Source organism: Anser cygnoides, chromosome 12 (assembly GCF_040182565.1).
Source record: "Anser cygnoides isolate HZ-2024a breed goose chromosome 12, Taihu_goose_T2T_genome, whole genome shotgun sequence".
NCBI lineage: Eukaryota > Metazoa > Chordata > Aves > Anseriformes > Anatidae > Anser > Anser cygnoides.
Window position 1 is genome coordinate 16,153,276 of NC_089884.1, and position 22,213 is coordinate 16,175,488.

Consider the following 22,213-nt stretch of genomic DNA (forward strand, 5'->3'; position numbering starts at 1 on the left):
GCTGTAATTCATACTAAGTATCTTAGGGCTCATTCAGTTATTACTGCTCCCTCTTCTTCTTAGTTGGCATAGGATCAAGCCCCAAAAACTGAGCTTCCAAAAGACACTTAGCTGGTCTCTCTGACCTTTTGGCTACCTCTTCTGGCCTCTGAGTATGCTTGGTTTCATCTCCATACACTTCCTTCTTTACCAACCTTCGGCAGTTCCTTATTACAGTTGTAGTGCATCAATCACCCTCTGTTCCACTCAAAATATGTGCCTTAATATTTTATTCTTCAGGATTGCTCAATTTCCTTTACCATAATTTCTGGGGCCTCAAACAGATGTAAAACATCAGTATTTTGGTTTTGCTTTTAATTAGTTTTGTATATCTTCAGCTTGTTTTATCTTGCTAAGAGAAACTAAAAATACTCAGAAAAGTGAGAGGCAAACGCACGCTGTTGCTTGGATTGTGCCTTATTTCCTGCTCCTTAAGGTGTTATTAGCAATTAATTCTTCTGAGTATATAAATCACTTAGCATGATTATCGTTACAAATTTTTTGTAAACTTCTCTGGGTGCATACGTTGCCTTATATGATTAAACTAGCTTTCTTTTTACAGATCTGGATGATACTTCCTTGCTATTTTTGCTTATCTATCTCTCCTAACAATATTAACACCAGAAGCTGGTGGAAGTCTTTTGTGTATCCTTTTTCCAAGCCCTACCCTCATAGGAAATAAAAATACTTTACTTATAGTATTTTTTTTTAAATGTAATACAATAGCCTTGATGATACTTCTCATTATAAGAATCTATTTTGAATCTGTTTCGTTCAGCACTTTACTCTCACCAAGGAGAAAGGACTGAAACATGACATACTTTGAGCTTATGCTGATACGACACCTTTGCTAAACTGATGGGATGGCTGGAGAAGCCTCACACTGAAGCATCACTGTCTTGCAAGGGACCAAATGGCTGGGAAGCAGGTTACTGTCTTGGCAAATCTACTCTTTTACAGCAGAGACTCGAAGGTATGAAACGGTAAGTGACACTGTGCACTCCAGAGTTACTAGCTTCATAATGATGAGTGAACAAATTTGCTATTTGGGAATGAAAGGAAAACATCAGAGCACCAACTTAATCAAAACACATGTTCTGCTGTAGAATGAGCAAATGAAGTACAGTATAAATTTAATGAAGTTAAGCTGACATATGATAGTCTTCCTAGTAGGATGCTCAAATTAACCTGTATGATGGTAATGCTAATACAGAAAAAAAAAAAAAAAGTAAATAAAAAACAGGAGCAAGCCAGTTGAAGTGGTTACATAATTATTTTCATCAAATATATTGTGTGCTTGTTTGGAATTCTACATATTTATATCATGAATATTTAAAAAGTATTATGCATGTGCAGAAGGGGGCTAATATTGATCAGATTAACCATACACTTATGTCAAGACACAACAGTAATACTGATTACAGCAAAAATCTAGCAGATTAACTGCAGTTCAGATTGCTATCATCTATGAAGATGGAAACATGTAGATTTTCCACGACACACAGCTGAACAGACAAGATGACTACACCATTTATACCCATACATCAAGATATTTGGCCATGCTGCCTTTTAAAAGCTCTTATTTCTTCTCCCCTTCAAAAATACTGAAAACAAAACTACAGAAAGATTTTTTGGTGGAAAGGTCAAGATTAAAATAAAACCAAGACATTTTGCTTCAGCACATGTAAGTAACTTATCAACTCTGCACCTCAGTAAGTCTGTTAATCCCACAAAATATTTATTACTTTCATTTTGACTCATCAAAGTCAATAAACATGCACTCACTGTGTGACACCTCTCCACAGAACTACTGATTCTCTTACAGAGGTCCATGTAGCCTGCTTAAGCAGGCTGGGAATGTTTAGCCATCTGTGGAACGAAGTTCATGTGCATTATTGGAATGAACGCATACAGAGAATACAAAGATACAAAGCATGATTTGTGACTTCTGCAGGAGGAGGCTAGGAGCTCTGGTTGCTGCCTGAGATCAAGAAATTTATTCATCACAACAGAAACCACTAAGGATCTGTCTAAGGTATTAGAAACAGATTTTCCTGAAATAAAATGAAATCATTCTAATACGACCAGGTGAAAACAGCAACTTCAGCTGTGTGAAGGAATGGACATATGTGTGAAGGAATGGACGTATTCTACAGATCAGCTGGCTTTATCAGTGGCTGTCAGAAGAACTCCATAATTTTACATCATCAGGGGGTTATATTCATCTCTCAGAACTGGTCATGTGTGGCTTTGTATTTGATAATTCAAGAAACCAGGCAACCATACATTTCATGCACTTCCTCTAAACCTCCTAACGCTGGACGCACGAATTGGATACAGCATGCAATACCATGGCATGCTGACAATGAGCTTTTTCTCATCAATCTTCCATTAGCTTCAGTGCTTAATTTCCTGTGTAAATGTATGCAGTGCACTTTTGTAAGAGCGCAGACTACAAGCCACATCCTATGAAAACCAGTGAAGTTAGCGTGAATAAAGTAACCAGGATAAGCACTGTTATACCAGATCTTTTCCATGTAACTAATGTTTATTTTAGGAAACAACAAACAAAAAAACCCACCACAACAACAAACACCTGTAATGCCTCATATTAAACAGGCCTGCTCAGAACTGAACCCTACAGAGCTCCCACTGCAGGTGTGTGGAACACGAGATCTAGACGGACACAAACGATGCACTGGCAGCCTCTTAGTAGCCGTTACTGCAAGTGTGCTAGTGCTGCAGCCTACATAGATGTGTGTAGAATTGCTATTATTTTAATCTTTCAAATATGAAAACATTAAATTGCTACTTAAAACGTGGCACGAATATGGCTACACATCACTTCTGTGCTTCTGTAAGACTAAGGATTAAATTGCTTATACCTCCACGGAACCTAATTAAGACACCGAACATGTGCATATGACCAAATGCAACATTTGTCTTGGTTCCACAGGCACTTACAAACAAGCACTGTAGGAAAGCATATCATCCCAAGATAACTTTGGACAGAAAATGGAGCCAGGTTCTTCAGAGACATGTAAAGAAGGAGGACAAGAGAGAACAGAAACTGAAACGAGAGATTCTGACCAGATACAAGAAGAAACTTTCTTCCCACGAGGACAGCCAAACAGCAGAGCAAGTTGCCCAGAGAACTTGCGCAGTCTCCATACTCGGAGGTTTTTGACCTCCACCTGGTTAAAACCCTGCACAATCTGATCTGACCTCACCAATGACAATGCTTTAAGCAGGAAGTTGGCATAGACAACTCCTGAAGCCTCTTCCAACCTCGCTTTTCCCATAAACCTGTGAACGGAAGTTTTTGAGCTCGTATCATAAAAGATATGCATCCATGATAATAGATGACTGGAACTTTCTTATGTTGCTGCTAAAATTGTTGGCTTAATTCCAACTTCCCAAAGCAGGATGGGCATGAAACAAAGAAGAAAAACCAAACCTTTATTGACATAAACCAAGACAGAGTGGCTTAAGGTTTCCCAAGTATTAACATTATAATTAGGAAACAAGAGTTTTTGTTCCAGCTCTGGGTTTCTCACAACATCCTGCCTTAACAGGATCTCTTGGAATTTGTGACTACTTTAAGCACAAATTGTTCTTCCAAAGAGATGTTGACTTTTGTGGTCTATTAAGCAAGCAATACAAAATCATACAGTGACGCAAGTGCTTCGGGCTAAGCTGTACATAAATCAGCTTCTTCTCCTCAGGGATTTTGCAAAAGTATAGACAAGATTAAAAGTAAACTTCAGTGTTCTGGCAATAAGTGGTCAGGAAACAAAGGCAATTCATACAAGTTTGCTCATTGTTGCATCTTCAGGTGAAAATGTATCTGTTTATATCTGTCTCTATAGAGAGATGCAGTAATTGCAAGGGGAAGAATACAGATAGTCCCATCTTTTGGACTGAGTGAAAATCAACACGCATTCCATGCCTTCGGATCCTTCTTCCAGAGTAACAATCTCCCATTTATGGCAGACTGCTAGGGTAGCCCTCAAAGAGTCAGAAAAATGTATGCTACTGTCTGTAGGAAAAAAGGACAGAACAAACATGTGTGCACCAGCAATCACAGTCGTGACTGTTTTAGCTTGCTACAGCCTCCAAGAAATCCTAATGGGTACATATCTGGGCTCAGATGGAAGGCGAACAAAACAAATTAAAAAGAAATCTCTACAAGAAAATGCTTTACAGAGAATTTCTACAGAGGTTTTTGTTTATTTACTTCTCTAGATTGTGCTATTGTGTACTTTATTTATTTATTTTTTGTCCCCACTGGTGTGGAATGAACTACCAAATCCTTTGCTGGAAGACCAAATTAACCAACAATATAAGCAGATGCAAACAAATAACAAAAGCCTACTCCTATCAGTGAAAATTCTGACAATCTTATTTGCAGAAGTGTTTTCTATGTAATTTTTTGACTAACATGCTAGATACAAGGGCAGTTATAGTTTGCATTGGAAGTCAAGGAATGGGTTGATACGAAGTATGCATTTTAGGACAGTTCCGCTCCACAGCATTCCACATGAAAGTTAACCTGGAAATTGCTAGCACTGGCAGCAGCCAAGGGGTTGGCATGGGAATGCTTCCCAAGTACTTACTCAGGTTCTTACATTTACTGATGGTGGTCCCCATCTATCGAGCAAGCTATCTCATACATGTTTCCACTAGTAATACTAAAAAAGAAAGTCACACATAGCTTTGGTTTATTTTTTCCAAACATACTTCATGAGACAACTTTCAGCTTGCAATGCCTCATAATAACATAAACAGTCTTACTCTGCTGTTTTTATTCAGACAAGATGCCCATTTGCTTTGATAAAATGTTCAGTAATACGTAAGAAGCACGTTCAGAATTAGTAAAAGGGTAAACTGCAAATTTTTAGAGAAAATTATCTAAATATGACAGCAAGATTAACAATGTATGTACCCCCCAAAATTTCATCTTTTTAATCTAGACTTTACTTCAAGATGTATTTTTTTTCCAGTTCAAATTTCAAAGCACTGCAGGCATTTGTGCCAGTTTCAGCAATTACATGTGTTATTTTCTTCTAAAACAACTTATTTGTATCTGATGTTACATAACAATACAGGAGTTCAGGTATCTATTACATGAATAATGTAAGTTGACTGCCCATAAAAGCCCAAGGTGCCATGCCTTGTGAAATCCTTTTCTATATCCCAGTCGGCAAAGCTGTAAACTGGCAAAGGCATTAAGCACAGAAATTTCAGCTTTAAAAATAAGTCCTTTCCACTGGGAGCTCATGCTCAGGTTGAAGATCAGGGAAATTTTATTTGTTGATTTTAATTGTTCAATTGATCGCTGCCTAAATATCAATAATCAGAACAGTCACTGAGCTTCTGACAACTGCAATAAAATATGACCAATGTGTGTTCAAGTTAACTCTTGTAGGATTCAAAAAGAAAAGAAAGAGACTTTCTTTTTCAAGTCTTTGACAATTAAAAGTTTTTCTACAGAACAAAAATAACTCTGCTTGTAATGTAACTTCCATGTTCCAGCTTCTATTCCTCCCAGCTCAAAGCACTTTATAACATTGGTCCAAATAGTTCATGCTTTATGCTTGGAAGCACTTTCATTAACTATTTATGTAGGTACAGAAAGCAAGATTTGGTCCATGATAAATAATAAATCTTCACTAGATTTAGATGGGATCATTTCAATGAAACATGTTTTCCCCAGAAAATCCTAATTTCTTGAAGCCATAAAAGTCGGTGGAAAAGGTCAGTTTCATCTTATTGAACGTTTCAAAGATATTATGGACGGATGTTTCCAAATTAAAAAGTAAGTAAATCTCATTTTCAAAACATCTCATATTCATATAAAAATCTCACATTCAAAAAAGTAACTTTCATTTGGAAATTTCAGCTGAATACAATACAAAAAACCCCTCAAAACTCAAATAGGTTTTGGGAACACAAAATACTTACACTAGTCTGTGCTCAGGTGTCTTGGAGTTGAAGGCTGCAGGAAATTTTCAAGAATTTGCCTTTTTGTCCATATAGAAAATATTCAAAATGTTGATATTTTTCCTGAGACTCATGTCTGCCCTTTATATCATTGCTCTATATCTACATCTTACTGTAGAGATTTTACTGTAGAGATATATATGAGTTACTTCAGATCACAAAGTAATGGATCTTAGAACACTGAGAAACCTAAACAGTCTGTTTTCCAGTTAACACGTTGAAACCATTTTGTTCCTTACTTCTGTAAATAAAAACTAATAAAGTCCAAATCATAATCCAAAGATGTTCCCGTAAGCATCCCTGAGCCAGCCAGGGTACACTTAACAGAGTAGCATATAGTATAGGTTTTTGATCCTGCAAAACTGGGACCTCAACAAGAAGGCCATCAGTACCCAACTGCAGTTAATTTAAAGCCTTCTAGGGTATGACTATGTAAAGTGAATTTACTGCACTGTAATTTGTGTATATTGAGTCAAATCAGCCCGTCTGCAGATGAAGAAAGATGGGCGTCATGGAGCTTTTCTCTCATCATTTCAATTACTGGTAAGGAATTGGACAAGACCCATTCTGGCTCAGTAGTTGCTCTGTTCTCTAATCACGCTAAGTGCTTAGAACCCAGAAAGGGAACAGACCAAAGCTAAGCAAAAAATGCAAGCCAGACATGGAATGGAAAGCATACCAGATAGATGCCAAGCCTGCTAATTGAGAAAGCCCTATCAAAGTAAGGAACAACACCCCCGCCTTGGTCTGGTGCTGACACCCCTAGCACTGCACTCACTTAGCCGTTCAGCCTTCCACGGACCTGCCAGCAAGTATTTCTCTTCTTCTCCACTTCCCCACCAAACACACAACTCAGTTCTAGGTCTGTTCTATCCCTCCAGGATATCACCAGAGAGACTGCCACATCTCCCGTAGCAGTAGCACCAGAGCAATGAAGCTAGCAGGGTTAAATATGCAGAAATTCACCATTTTGGACCAGAAGGGAGAAAAAGGACTTCCCTGCAACAAGACAGTCCTTTCTACCCTGTCCTGTACAATTCCAGAATTTGGCTAACAACTTCTCAAATATTATACATATTACATATTTATATCATAAATATTACAATTTCACATCTTAACAGGAGAGATTATTTACATATAAATGGATCCTAAAAAGAAAAACAAAAAAACTCCACACGTGTGAATGCTCTCAGAGATGGCTTAAAGAACCAGAACTTAAAGAACTTTTTTCTTTGTGATTAATTTTAGTATTTCTGCAGTTACAAATAACCTGAGGCATTGAAAATTACCATACTAAGGTATCTTAAAGGCTGAGTCAGGACTTACTGCTGCCATCAAAGACCCTGAAAAGTAATCAGAACACAGTCATTTGTCCTTTGGATGTTGTTTTGGTACTAGCTCATTTAACAGGGTGCAGGGAACCCAACAAAATCAGTCTCTCTGCCAAGGTAAAGCTGAGGGTTTGGCTTAAATTAACAACGCATGCCAGCAGATATATAAACTTAACTAAACACAAAAGTCTCAACTGAACTAGAATTTTAAAACAGCCCAACTGGAGTTTTCATTTTATATAAAAAAGGGAGGAAAAAAGTAGCTATTTTGTCACGGGGGGAGTTGCTGAGACCTCCCTTCACAATGGCAACAAAGAACCCGCTGGCATTCACCAAGAGACCACCCACAGTACATACAGTACACTGGAAATGTCAAGAAAGAGCTGCATGTGAAAATAAAGAATATGTGCCCTATTTCCTATGAAACACTTCAATATGGCATGCATAATGTTTTAAAATTTTCCACTGACATATTGGCAGTTACTCCAGACCAATCTGGATTGTCACTCAAATGTCAAGACAGAAGGAGAAAATGCAGGGCTAGGATTTTTCCTTCACTTTAAACTTACCCATAATTTTACTGTCAGTCACCACAACCTTCTTGCTACTAATGGTATCCCCTAAAAAACTGAGAGGCGGCGTGAGCATTTCTAAGACCAACACGGAAACTCATTTCTGGAATTGTAAAATAAGGCACCACGTGCCACGTTGCCATCACACCGGTGTAAGGAAGGGACCTGGCTGTACAAAGACAGCAAAGAGCTGATAAACAAGAGCACAGGCGGCTGCACAAATGTAGCCAGAGTCCAATTCTTCAGCAGTCAGCATGGTACTGACTGAATTATTTTCCTGAGAAAAATCTTCGGAGAGGTAGTGGTGTGATGCTTTTATCAGATATACCCATACATTAATACTAGGTCATGCAGCAAACTCCCCAAGGTGAGGCTGCGAGGTACAAATATGACATCATATTACAGAAACGTCCTGCTTTGCATTATGTTCCAGGAAAGAAAAAAATAATCCAAATGCATGGAAATTAAATACGCAGGTCATCTGTGTTAATTTACTGCCCTGACTTGAAACCTCTAGATTTTAACATACAAACGCAAAGCACAACTTTCTAACATTCCCTGGTAAGCAGCTGCTTTATGAATAACTGGAAGAAAACCTTTATGCTTGGTCACACCACCAGCAGGAGACAACTGGCTTTTCTCATGTAATACAGGGAATTGCAGCCAGTACTTCATTAAAACACAAGACACTTTGGCAGACATGGATGCTGAACATTGCTTACTGTTCACATCTGTGGATAAATGACAGCAGGCTGAAACTGTTGCCTTCCACTAAAGAGCAAGTACATGATCCAGTGCAGTTAATCAATAAGATAATGGAATGAATCAATAGCAAAGATTTTTAGGAGGTCTTAATTAAACAAACACTTGCAGATACAAATGATGTCTTCAATCTATTGATGGTACCAGGGTGAGGGGTTAAACATGAACAAAACCATCAACTTTATTTTACCAGCATGTATTTCTCTAAAGTACCATATAGCCCCATGGCCTCTGTATGGGCCCATCACCACAGCCCTATTCATTTTTACCACCACATTACAAAGGCATATTAGCCCATAATAAAGCAAATAATAATAATAACAAATTAGCGAGTAATTCAAGATGTAATGACAAAGTAGACAGAAGTCACTATCATCCACTGCTATTTTTTTTTTCTGCTAAAGGTGCAACTACCTAGCCAGAAGTGCTAATAAATTCAGTTTCCAGCTGCAAGGTGTACAATTAGAATAATTAAAGAACACCCAAATTGATGGACCCATTAAGGCGGGAGCTCTCCAGTGGGCCTTCTGCACAAACATGGGAAGTCAATATTTTTGATTCCCCCAATGGTTCTGTGCGAGGCACTGTTTTAAAGAGACATCAATCTATGATGTCAGCATTTATCTAATGAAGCTTCAAAAATCAATGTCAAGATGGCCTGCTACATGCATGCACCCAATTTGTCTGTTCTCCAAGGGACGCTAGATAAAACAAAAACATTGTAAGAGCAGTGAAAACTGACTGCGACCACTCCACCTGACCTTGACGATGTTAATGGCAGGAGAGAAACTTCACCTGGCTGTAGGCACAAACGACAGGGTTCCAAAGACAACAGGCATTACTGTACCTATTATATAATATGTGTAGATATAAAGCAATAGGTATTACAAAGAGAAAATGAAGTGGCTTAATTTAAGGCCCTCTGAAAGTGCCTTTGTCAGCTGTACAGCACAATGACAAAATAAACAGGTGGTTGTTTTTTTAAAAATGATTATAATCAGGATTCTTAAGGATAACAAGATTACCTTAGCTATTAATATAATTCTCCTTCCCAGTGCCAGCAGTGTCTTCCTTGGCAGGATTCTCGTCTGCACCCAACAGCCAGCACGTTCAGTCCCTTTCGCAGCTATTAGCGAGGACAGCCACTTAGCTTTGATGAAGCTGTAAGTTCTTTTAGCGATTTTCTTGTTAGAGTTTAAGAGTCACCTTACCCTCGCTATTCTGTCCACGAGATTCCCCCAAACTGATGTTTTGACACCGTACCAGACAGAGAGCGGAGGGCTAAGTTAGCTGCGCTCTCTCTCTCTCTCGTTTGAATAATAAACTGGTCTCTGGTTGCTCTGAGGTAGGGCTGCCTGGGTTTGTAACTGGAGGTGACAGGTACTCGCTAGCAGATGGGCTGTCTTGTAATCTTTTTCTTTCTTCACAGCAACTCTGTCTCTTCCTTCTGTTCAGCCTATTTACTCCTGTTGGTAGCATGTAAACAGTTAGGTATGCCTCAGACAGTTCAAAGATGTGTTACGTGGGTGAATTAGTTGCTGCAGGATGCCTGTCTGCCTCCCTTCCGACGCGTGTCTCGCGTGTTCCCTTTGCCAGCTCTCTGCCCAATTAGCTGGCGAGGCCGGGGCCCAGTCCTGAGCTCCTCAACCAGAGGAAATGTCCCCTGAATTCACGAAGGGGCCTCACAAGGTGGGAAGTGGAGAATCAGCACGAGGATGCCACGCTCCTCTGTCAGAAAATATGTGCTTCCCACATAGCTAGTAGACTTGCTCCGTGTTTAGCCTCTCTTATCAAAATACAACGTAGCATAAAGCAGGTAATTTAGCTCCTCGTAAGCTTTGTCTCAGTGCATGAATTAGAGAGAAATCTATGTATTTTTTCCTTATAAAATTACACAGAATAATTTCCTTAAATCTGTGTATTCTGTAGGACAGCACTGACAACCAGGACAGTTTCTGAAGAAGAATGCCGTCTCACAACAAGTACAGTAATATTTCATACAGACTTCCTTTTTCCTTCACTTGTCTGTTGCAGAAGTACTGCTGATTTGCCTTTACCCCCCAGCTAGCACTGGGGGACCAAGTCTTCTGTCTGATGCAGTCACATGAGGACTGAATCTGATTGCTGATATTTTGGCAAATATCGCTGGGTTTTGTATTTTAATACTAACAATGTTCAGTTTGGCTCCTTTTGGGAAAACTAATTCCCTGTGGAACAAAGTTGCTCCTCAACATAAACATACACTCTTGCATGTTTATGAAATATTCTTTTTATTTATTTACTTACCTTCCTAATGCAAAGTGAAATTTTCAAAATTGCCTATGTGCTTTTGGAGCAAAGTCCCATTAACCTCCATAGGGATTCTATATTTAGTTGTATTTTATTTACCATCCTTTTTTATGCAAAATGCAAGGCAGCTTTCAAAAATAAGCATGCACATTAATTTTAAGAACTACACTTCATCCAGGAGATGCTTTCCATAGATATCTAATTCTATAACTATTATGGTAACAGAGCATTTGCTGCCCAAAATGCAGAAGCAGTCCAGTAGGTAATAATTCAGCAGCTCACATTTTAGTGGCACAAGTGAAGAATTTTTCCTATACTTTACACCAACTATTTTATTTTTATTTTTTCCTAAGGTTATTTCAGGTTTCCTGTTATTATGGAAAATGAGGATAAAGATTATGGTCTACTGCTGTTGAGTAAAAAAATAAATAAAAATCTAATTGATAACAGTCAGTAGATGCTAACATGTGTTATACATGTTCTATTGGTTAATTTTACTAGGTGATATAATAGGCTTCTGCTTCACGGCTGGGTATTTCCTTGTGCAAATATTTTAATTCCACAATCTAAGTTTTCATTCTTGGGGGGATACAGCGGAAGGGATGTGCTTCCATGGCACTCTGGCCAGTTAACTTATTCGCAAATCTGTGAAAAGACTGAAAGGGACTCGAGCGTAAACAAAGTGAAATCAGTCATTCTTTACAGAAATGGCTGCAGAAGGTATTTTGCACTATTCACCCATTTCTAGCAATTGTTTGAGATCTGCCCCAAAGGCCTCATTTCACAAACAGCAAGGCATGCAGGCATCAAAATATCAGGTTCTTAAATGTTTCTGTGAACCTAAACCCAAGCAACTATACATCTTATTCAAAAATAGGTCACCGTTGCCAGTATAACACCCCTAGTATTGTGATAGAATATTCATGAATAGCTCAGAATGCCTGCAAAAATCACCAACTAATCTTTAGGAAGCGTTAAGATACTCCTTCATGATCTCCAAAGAGCTGACTGGTCTCAGTCGTACTTGAGAGATCTTTGTGAAGCAAAACTAGACTTAAAATATTAAGCTGTTGCAATTTTAATAGGTGTGATTCATATTGTTGTTGAAACAGTTGAATTGAAACTAGCCAGACTCACCACGTGTGCTATGGTCTTTGGAAGACCGTTATAAAGGCAATCTAAAATCAATACCAAGAAACAATTACAGCATCTGAATACCATTTGGGTGAAATAAGCTGATGGTGGTGATGCAACCAGCAGATGTATGTCAATACTTGCAACAAAGTACTCTACAGCGCCTGCACAAAGAGGGGTTGAGTAAATATCAATAAAGCAACTCCTATTACAAACAGCAAAAATGATAAAATCAATATTATAAAATAAAGTTAGCACATGGATGAACTCTGGGGTCTAGATAGCACTGCATTCACAGCACTCCTAAGTTTCTGGTCCCTGGGTATCTGCGAGAGAACAGACACTGGCCAGGTTTGTCCAGTGATCTGATTAAAAGAAACCAATGTATACAATGAATGGCAAGCAAATGTACAACAGAAATTCATACAAAAAATGAAGTATTTATGTCCTACAGCAGTAGAAAGCACGTATCTACTGCACCTGCTAGTCCCATGCACTGTCACGAATCCATTGAATAGCACACAACATGCTGGGTGCTGCCAGCACTGTCTGGTTAATGGGGAGACTCCGAAGGACTTCCCATTTGTCCATGAAAAAGGATAAATTAAGAAGAAATAATCCATTCTTGCCAAAAAATCATATGAAAACATCAAATCTCAGCAATTCTTTAAAAAAAGCAGCAACTAAATGGGTAAAACTGTGAGTGACAGCCCATCTGCAAGATGCTGTCTGCGGCCCTGACCTGCATTTGAAAATAGGGCTGTTTAGCCTTTTGAGCACCTAAAGTTGGTTCTATTGTTTGCATTTCATAGAAAATACTTTTGAAAGTAAACAAGAACCTTTAGTGAATTATTTAGCATACAAATAAACCAGCAAAGAAGGCTAAGTAGGCCAGTATGAACTAACTGGATTGAAATATTCATCTGTAAATAACTTTTCAATCTGCTGCTTTCACGTACAAATACTACATGGAACATTAGACACAACTAGCTTCTAGGGATATTTAGGCTCACTGGAGAGCAATTTTTATGTCTACTGGCATCTGTGGGTAGTGATATGGACTGACTGTTAATATAACCAACATAAAATTTATGTGAACACTCACTGCAATAGCAACACACTGTCAGACAGCTGGTGGTTGATGCGTAGCACATGCGGATTTTATATGCACTGTGTAAACTAACCTTTGCAATAAAGATTTAGCAGGTTTATTAGTTTAGGAAATCGCTATAATTAAGGATAATTCATAATGGCCGCTTATCCACTCTATAGCAATAGCTGCCTTAATTTAGACTCTGTTTCTTCGAGCCATAAATAAGTGTGCTGCTATCTTCTGCACAGATGTGGCATTCAACCTGTTCAAGTTGGTTGAGTTTCGCTTGTGTTTTCATCAAAAGAATTAGTAGATAAGCCTATAAAATGCACTTTGCTTGAAATAAATTAGCAAGAAACAGTTTGGAAGTTCGGAAACTCTACTGAGTAGCTCCTTTTTGGGAGGAGGGAGTAGAACACAGAAATTTTCCACATGACAGGAATGCACTATATGGTCACAGATCTGCCCTGAGACAGAATACTGGGTTTGCATAGCTAATTATAGGAAAAAAATAATGCCTGTAACCTATGTGTATTATTTACAGTCTGCTTGGTTTGTACCTGAGGGTTTGAGCTCTGCAAGCCCCAGGAGCGACACTGTCTTTGCTCCTTTTGTCTGTAGCCCCGAGCTGGGCTGCAGAAGAAGCTGTCTGGTGTCTTGTTACTGCAGGTCTTGTTACTAATTCCTGTGAAACAATTCCTTGCGTCTGCACCACACATTCAGTGGAAAGCTCTCTTCCCAAATTTTCAGCCACTGGTTGGAAACACTGTGGTTGTCTCTAACCAAACACCCACAAAGCCAGGTTTCCTTCCCTTCCCTTCCCTTGGACACAATTACATAGTCCTGGTTTAGTCGTTACACAGACATTCAATATCAGCACTCCTAAGAACAGAGGGATTTTGCCCCGCACAGGGCAAAGAGAAAGAATACCAAGGACATAACAGATGCAAGCAAGCTCTTAACCAGGGCAGACCAGTCCTTGCCGGGGCTTCGCTGCAAGGAGCACAGATGGACCACAGCAGACATTCCTGGTTTTTTTTTTTTTTTGGTACCATAAACAAGGGGACCCGTCACAGCCTTTCTAAAGTGAGCACTCCAGCCTCTGTGACTGGAGTAGGAAGAGTCCATTTCTTTCCAGGAATTGATTTAATAAAAGATCACTTTGTTCCAGATTTAGCCAGGGTTTTCAGCTGGGTGGCCTTCTCTACTGAGAGGAACTATAAAGGCTGTGGAAGACAGTAGTAAAAAGAAAGGAAAACAAAGAGCAAGGAATTTGTAAAGTGAGTTGTTGGAGAATGCTGCAGAGCTTGAGATGTGCAGGAGCACACAGATGAGCAAGAAAGCTGAAGGTACAAGGCACTGGAAGCTGCACCTGGGTTCCACTACATAGGATTAATGAGGTAAAACTGATTGGGGCTGATGTGGGAATGTCTTGGTAACACCTCTAAATGCAAGTAACTCTGCCTATGTTAGTACACCTGCCACTGATCAGGACCTGGTTAAAGCCGAGTGCTACCCACATGCTGCCTCCCCACGATTCCCCAGTTCTCCGTTCCCTTATCTCCATTACTCACTGTTGCCCAATGCTTCTCAAGGAATTTCCAGTTCTCCATCTCACAACGAGGGTTGGGTTTTACCACCCCACACGCTGTACCTACCCCTACATGATTCCAACAGAGCAGTGGCCTCAACTGGGGTAACAGTCTAGGAAAGAAATCACTTCATGGTGCATGAGTCTGAAGATTTAAAGGAAATGGAAGAATTTAACTATTTAACTTTATTTAATTATTTAATTATTTGTGGGACTTTAAATGTGGGACTAAATATCAAACAATATAATATCACAAATAATTGTCCTGTCTTGATCTTCCCTACACATCTGCTCATGGTCACTGCAGGAGAGGGATACTCTGCTAAATGGATCCTTAGACATCCTCTGCATTATATGCACGTTTGTGCACACAGATTTATGGAATAAATGTCCAATTACTGTAAATATTTCAACTTGCTAGCATACAATACAGAAATGCTTGGCTTACTAATGTGTCATACCCAGATATAGCACAATGACCAGTGCTGGCTCTCTGAGAACTTTCTTAGTAGAAACTTTCCACAGATAACTACTTATCACTAAGTCCTACAATAAATGGAATATCAAATCAGTACAAAAAATTTACTACATTTGCCACTTGTGATCCCACTAGTACTTTCAGTACTCACATGATTAGGGACCTACCTAAGAGATTATGGTTTGAAGTGTCTATCATAAAATGTTTGATAAGATGGTTGCTGCAGCAGCTTGAACTATCAAATGATCACAAGTTTGGAAGTAAACCTAAGTCTGGTTTTCCTGATTCCCAGGGATGATTCTCTGGAAGAACTCTGGATCAGTATCCCCAGCAAAAAAATTAAATACCCAGCTTCATGTCAGATGACTAAGTATAACAGCTGAAGTTATTATTTCCTTATGTATAAAGCATAAAGACAGATATCTAGTGCTCCAGAAAACCGTCTATAGCCTTGTAAGTCTCCTGCCACAAAATTACTAATACATTGCATTTTTGGAGGGGGAATCTGCATTTTTTTTCCATTTAGATTTTGTAGTAACCTCGAAAGTGACAAAAAATGACACAAATTCACATAGTGACATGGCAAGTCAGTGCAACACAGTAAGTGTTCACTTATTGGGATCAAGTCAATTAAAAAATAAGTTAATTTCCTGAACTGTCCTCAGTTTTCCCATTTAATTTTGTAGGCATTAAATAGTGCTGCACCTCAGATTGCAGAAGCAAATTTGGTCAGACTACGACTTCAGCTTTTCATTGTCAAACACTCAGGCTGAAAATATAAGACTTGATGACAAATGTATTTACTAGCAAAACCTAGTGCTGTGTTGACTAAGATCAAATGAAGAACAAAATGCCTAAAGTCTTCAAAAATTTTCTATTACACCATTGTGCTTTAAGATGACATACAGTTAGAAACATAAGTCATTATTACCAATATATTGACTGCATATCGTGCACATATTTTATATAGGCATATATTACACATCAAGCTGGGGCAGAACAACATAGCTTCATTTTTGTTTTCAATGGAAAAATATGGACACATAAATGGAAAACATTCAGAACACCTAGACAACATGAACAGTATCTAAATAAATGTGAGCATTAGAAACACAAATATCCTATTATCAGTTTTCTAAAGTATATTATAAAATGCTTCTAACATCTTTCTGCAGCCAATATATAAAATAAATAAATGATCACATTCAATTTTTTTTCATGAATTTATGAAGAGAGAATAAAACTATAGAGTATCTCTTCCAAGTCTCTTTGCAAATCCACGAAGCAGTAAAGAACAACTATTGCTTTAGCACCATTTAAAGCACAAGAATTGCAGTCATCATGTGCCTTCTAAGTGAAAGGCATGATGAACAGAGAAGGATAAAGGGAAACAAACATGTTATTTTCTTCATATTCCTAAGAGGTGACAAGAAATAACTGCATTTTCCCTCCCCAACTCAAAGCCACGATTAGAATGGAAATGGAAAAGAGGAGCTCTAGAGCTAGAAGTTTTGCTGTCAATGCAAGACACCTTTTGGCAGTATCCTCTTGCTCTCTGGGTTCTGACTAATATGTTCTGAATGAGATAAAAGCTCCTCCATTAGCATTCAGTTCAACCAACAAGGGCAATTGAGTATAGAAGGGAATTGCTTTGCCAATGGCATATTGCATAGAGCTGAATGAAAACGTGAATTTCTATGCCAGAGGAAATCCTGAAATTTCCATTGCTTTTTTATATATTGCATTTTTTTTTTAATCAAATAATGCCCAAATAATTCCAAATTGCAATGCTCACTCAGAAGTGGGCAGAAACCCTTGGTTTTCAGTCTGAAACACTGAACTGAATTCCTTATGGTGACATACAGCTTGGTGGGAATCGTGGCAGGTCTGTGGTCAACATTCCTCGTAGGAGACTACATCTCCTATAATTTATTCAGTCATTTAACTCCTACAGGCCATTACATGGCTTTATCATACAAAGTCCAAAATGCATCAAAGATAATAGTGCCGTTGCCAAAAAGCTGAACAAGCAGAAGAAAATAGGAGACAATTTCAAATCACGCAGAATGAAATGTTTTTGAATAATCAGAAACCTGAACTATCATAGTTCAGATCAAACTCATACAAAATTAAACAGATTTTGCTTTATTAAAACTGAGATATTTTCCGTGGAATTTTTTAGCTTTTAAGATTGCATCTTCTAGTGAAAAAAAAAAGTGACCTATATTGTGATTAGCTCAAATAATTGTAACTGCAAAAATATGATAAAATGGGAAAAGGTTAGACACTGCTTTGCTAATTCTTATAATTCAAGTTAATTAATGTAAGTTTCAGAGTGTTTGCTGCATCTTTCTCAAATAAGAAGTTCTTGGACTTGGAATAACTTATAACTCTTAACCTCTGCTTTAAAAGGGCTTTAATGTTCAAGATTGTAAAGGAAGTCCAAACCCTACCCGCACCAAAATAAAAGCTGAAAAAACATGAAAAATGGTCCTTTAGAATCTAAAAAGGTTTGTTAGTAATGATTGGGAGGGTAGGGGGGCTCATCTCCTGAACATTTGTGCAATAGGCTGGTATTTATAAACTTGGGTTATATATGCATGATCATTTTTTGGAGACAATTTTTATTGGCCAAATACACCATGTCCCACCTTGCATAAACCATCCAGAAAGTCTGTGCCCAAGACTATGCCAAAGAAGCAAAGAATGAAAACGAAAGTACTGGAGTACGGAATAAATACTTAAAGCAACTCAGGCTTGCCTCTGATGTACACAAGTGCTCAGCAAGGAAGCCGGGGTTGGCGCTTGGGGCTGTCCGAGCTGGGTACAGGTACCCGAGCAGAGGGAACCGGCACCAGTTCTGTGCACTGCAGAAGTTATCCAGATACCGGCAGTGTGCACGGGAACTCTGGGCTCAACAATGAATGTCCATTTTGGAAGAAAAAATATTAAAGATTGGAAAAAATAATCCTGAGCACATGTGCTGAGGATCAAAATGACTTCAGAGACTGTCTCAAATGGAGCATTTCTTAGAAGTGAAAGCCAGTGGCTAGGCTGAGGGGGAAAGGGAGAAAGTAGAGTTTATAAACTAAACAAAACAAAACTAAAACACAACTTCTGTCTTTGTTTATAACTCATTTCTTCCCTGAGAAATAAACTTTAATTTATCCAACAGGAATAATGAAAACAAGGTCACGAAAAGTGACTGAATTCAGAAGCGGCCTTGAAGGTTAGATTACATCTCTTTCTCTTAAAGAAACAAACAACAAATAGCACTGGACGTATCATTTGTTTTCTAAAGAATATTTTTAAAACTTCAAGTCAATATTTTTTTTCCAAAGAGAAATTCATTTGCAGCAGAAATTAAGACACTCTCCAACATATTAAAGGAGAAGGGGTTGGGTACTGATTTTTATGACCCATGGCTAAGATCAACAACTGAAGTACAACATTTTTAAAAAGCAGAACGTATTTGTTAACAGTCACAAGTTTCATTTGATTTGCAGATGGGGACCTCTATTGGTATAAAACAATTACTAAAAAAAAAAAAAAAAGACACCTAGAAACAGACTCATCGGCTCCCACTAAAATCACATTGGCCAAATTCTCGTTTGCATCGCGTGTCAATGTTAACCTGTACTGATTTAAATTAAAACTGCAGGAATCAGCCCAACCAAATGTAATTAATATCAGAATCTTGCCCAATTGTGAAAGACATCAAGTATCCAAAAAAAAAAAAAAAGCCTCCAAAGCAGACTGCTACAAACACACTTTGAAGTTAACCTCCCCGTCCGTATGCCTGGGGGCTCGTCTGTGTGTGCGTCTTACGGGTATTTTTATTGCAGCCCTTGTGTAACCATGCAGGATGCTGGCTCTGGACTGACATATCTCTGTGTTGGGCAGGATTTTCAATCCTTCATGACTATCTATTTGTCACTGCAGGTGAGTGGTGGCACTCCGGCTGATCCCCAGCCACTTTCACAGTTACTTATCTGTCTTTATGGATTCTTCCTGTGTGTCAAGTTGGTGCATAACAGCATTACTGTCAGGGTGACAAAATTGTCCCCAGAGTGTCACAAATGATTCCCTATCCTTATGGCTGCAAGCAGGTAGTAACACATCGACACTGCCTTTCCAAGCTCATCTTTCTCCAGCCCTGCCACCCGCCCATCACCCCGAACACCCGCGCATTCCAGCAGGGGTGCGTAATGCTCGCTGCTAACTGCGGCCCTGCTAGTTCTGCTCCTCCGGCAGTGCCACGAAAAATCAGCAGAGTTTGTTTGCAGGGGGAAATCTTTCTGTGTGGAACATCTGTTCCTCTGCCTTATTTTTAAATACTATTTTTTGGGGAAGAAAACACTGCAGAATTCCTGTTTTCTAAACACAGAAAACATGACTACAAATTCAAAGTAGTGAGACAGCCGTGCATCCTGATTTTGTAGAATTCTCTATGGTACCAGAGCTGATAGTTTTTTTGCTATGTTTCTGACATACAAAGCCTATTTTTATCTTCCTATTCTATGTTGCACTTTTTACCTAATTGTATTCTGCATGCACTAACACCTTTTTTACATAACAGTTCCTCGGGTCCGGTGCTGGCTGTAAACCCATGATGAATTAAAAATCTTATCAGACAAAGGCGGGTTTAAATATTCTTTTTCCCATAATACAAAAACATTCCAAAGAGGGGAAAAAAAAAAGCATCAAGTTAAAACAATTTATGCAACATTTGGAGAAAGCTGAGATTCTTGATGAATGTATTCAAAAAGCATGCTTCAGCCACAAGGCTTGCTCAGTAACCTGAACGCTACTTGGTGCTCATCACTCGGTACAATCTAGGATTTTGCTGGTTCTCACCTGAACCATGTTTCATGTAAGTAAGTTTTGCTTTCTTTAAGTCCACCGCACTCCAGTTGTTCCAAGAGCTTCCAGGAAGCTGTTCTGGGCGCGGCAGCTGCTCCTGTGCTCCCTCATCCTGCTGGAACAGCTCGCCGCTGTGTGCCTCAGTTTCCCTACCTGTAAGCTAAAGGCTATTACTCCTTTCTTGCATAAAAATGCTGAATGAACTGCTGGGCGCCGGTAGCAAAGCTAGTCCCCATTAAATATACACCGAGATAAAAATAAAAAGCCTTTTGTGTGTAGGACAAGCCTTTAGCGAATGACGAGGGTGTGCGTGTGAAAGGCAGGGCGAAGCTCAGCTGGCTGAGCTGCAGCAAGACTGAGGGCGGCTGCTCCCCGGCGTGGCCATGAGTACAAGTGCTCCCCCAGACGTGGCGCTGGGTGTCCGGGCGTCCCCTCCAGCCCTGCTCCTGCTCCGAGCTCCCGGGGCGGCTTGGTGGCGCTTCTGACGCCGGGAAAACAAACCTAAAAGCAATTTAGCACTACCTGCCCACGGAGTCAAAAGGCAAAATATCTAAAGCTTCTCCTGGAATCTCTGACCTCAGAGGCTGACATGGTTTGATGGGAAATTTAATGTAATAGTCTGAGAAAGCCAAAAGGCCTATTGTCAGCAATGAAGTCTGAAAGTTAGCAGAATTAATATAACTGTACAATGGAAGTGCCCTCGAGGGACAAGGCTGCAGAACCAGGGCAGAGGGAAAAATGACTTTTGAAGTCATTTCACTATGACATTCTGTCATCACTGCTAAACGGAAATAAAAAATCATCCGAATCACCACGCGCTTCTGTGTGTGTCCTCTCCTTATCTAATATAAAGCAATAACACCACAGCTCCACGCCCCACCTCGGCGGGCAGGGGCTCTGCGGGGACCCGGGGAGCTCCATTTTGAATTGCTAAATGCAATAAGAATAAATGCAAGTGGGAGTCTGCTCAGCAGAGAGTGATGTCTGGTCTGTAGCCCATCAAAGCCCAATAAATCTCAATGCTTCAACAAGAGATGAAAATGGTTATCTCATCATTTCAGTGCCAGGGTGAAATTTTCTCTGAGACGGAGTATTTTTATAGATGATTTATGGCTGGGAAGGGTAGTTGTTTAACAAAATGGCAGATAATGATAAATAGAAAGTAAATAGAAACAGCAGCAAGGGAGTGGTTCTTAGTTGCAGCAGTAGAATAAACAATATACTTACATAAAGTATATGTCACATATAAGTGCCATTATTCTAAATCCTATGAGTTATATGTTACTTGGAACATCACATAACAGAGCCGGTAATGCAATTTACAGGATAGGCAATTTAGCATGTACGCGAGGCAAATAAGTATCAAAATTCTTTTTGTTTCACCTGTGTTAATCCCACTTCACTGAAATTACTCTGGATTTATAACTCTTTAATAAACAATAAGGGACTCCGCATTCGCTGTACTTAATATATTATTAAATTGGGAGGGATCCAGGAGATGGACTAATTTTGCTGTCCTTGAAAATTTATTTTTTAACCCAATACTGTTAAAATTCACTGCGTGTACTAAGATACAAATACTTTTATAGAACGGGGAAAGTCTGATACATACACTATCTGGACCTGTTTTTCATTAAAATAATCTGAAAATATTTCTTTTTTATGAGCTTAGTTTGGATGACATGATAAAACAAATATTCAGAGAGTTAATGATGGGAAGAAAAAATCGGAAAAAGCAGAGCCAGCTGCCTTTTGGAGTTTTTTGAATTAGAGATACTGTAAACAGTGTCAAATTGGAGATAGAGGTTTGAGGTCAGGGTGCTCGGTTTGAGTTTCTTTTTCCTATTATGCATTTTTCCTGTGGCTGTACACAAAGGAAAAAAAAATCTAATTACAGCTTTAAATGCCCAAAATGCCATGTCCACCAAAAGCCCGCTGCTCATTAGTACTAGTAATTAACTTTACAACTGTCAACACAAACAGCGCCCAGGCTGACAGATAGATAGTAGCTCTGAGGGTGCTAATAAATCCGGAAATAACAACTTGACACGCAGATGC

At 39.0% G+C, this 22,213-nt stretch overlaps 1 protein-coding gene across 7 annotated transcripts in view; it reads right to left on the reverse strand.

Moving 5' to 3' along the window:
* The window catches only part of FTO (FTO alpha-ketoglutarate dependent dioxygenase), a 243,600-nt gene that overhangs the window by 24,351 nt on the left and 197,036 nt on the right, over positions 1–22,213 (reverse strand). The window contains exon 10 of one of the 7 annotated variants that reach the window (XM_067004525.1): positions 14,882–14,959. The exons of the other annotated variants lie outside the window; for them this stretch is intronic. Within the exon in view, the coding sequence (XP_066860626.1) occupies positions 14,911–14,959 (49 nt within the window). The 3' untranslated portion in view covers positions 14,882–14,910. The remainder of the gene's footprint in view (positions 1–14,881; positions 14,960–22,213) is intronic. 7 annotated transcript variants of the gene reach the window in all.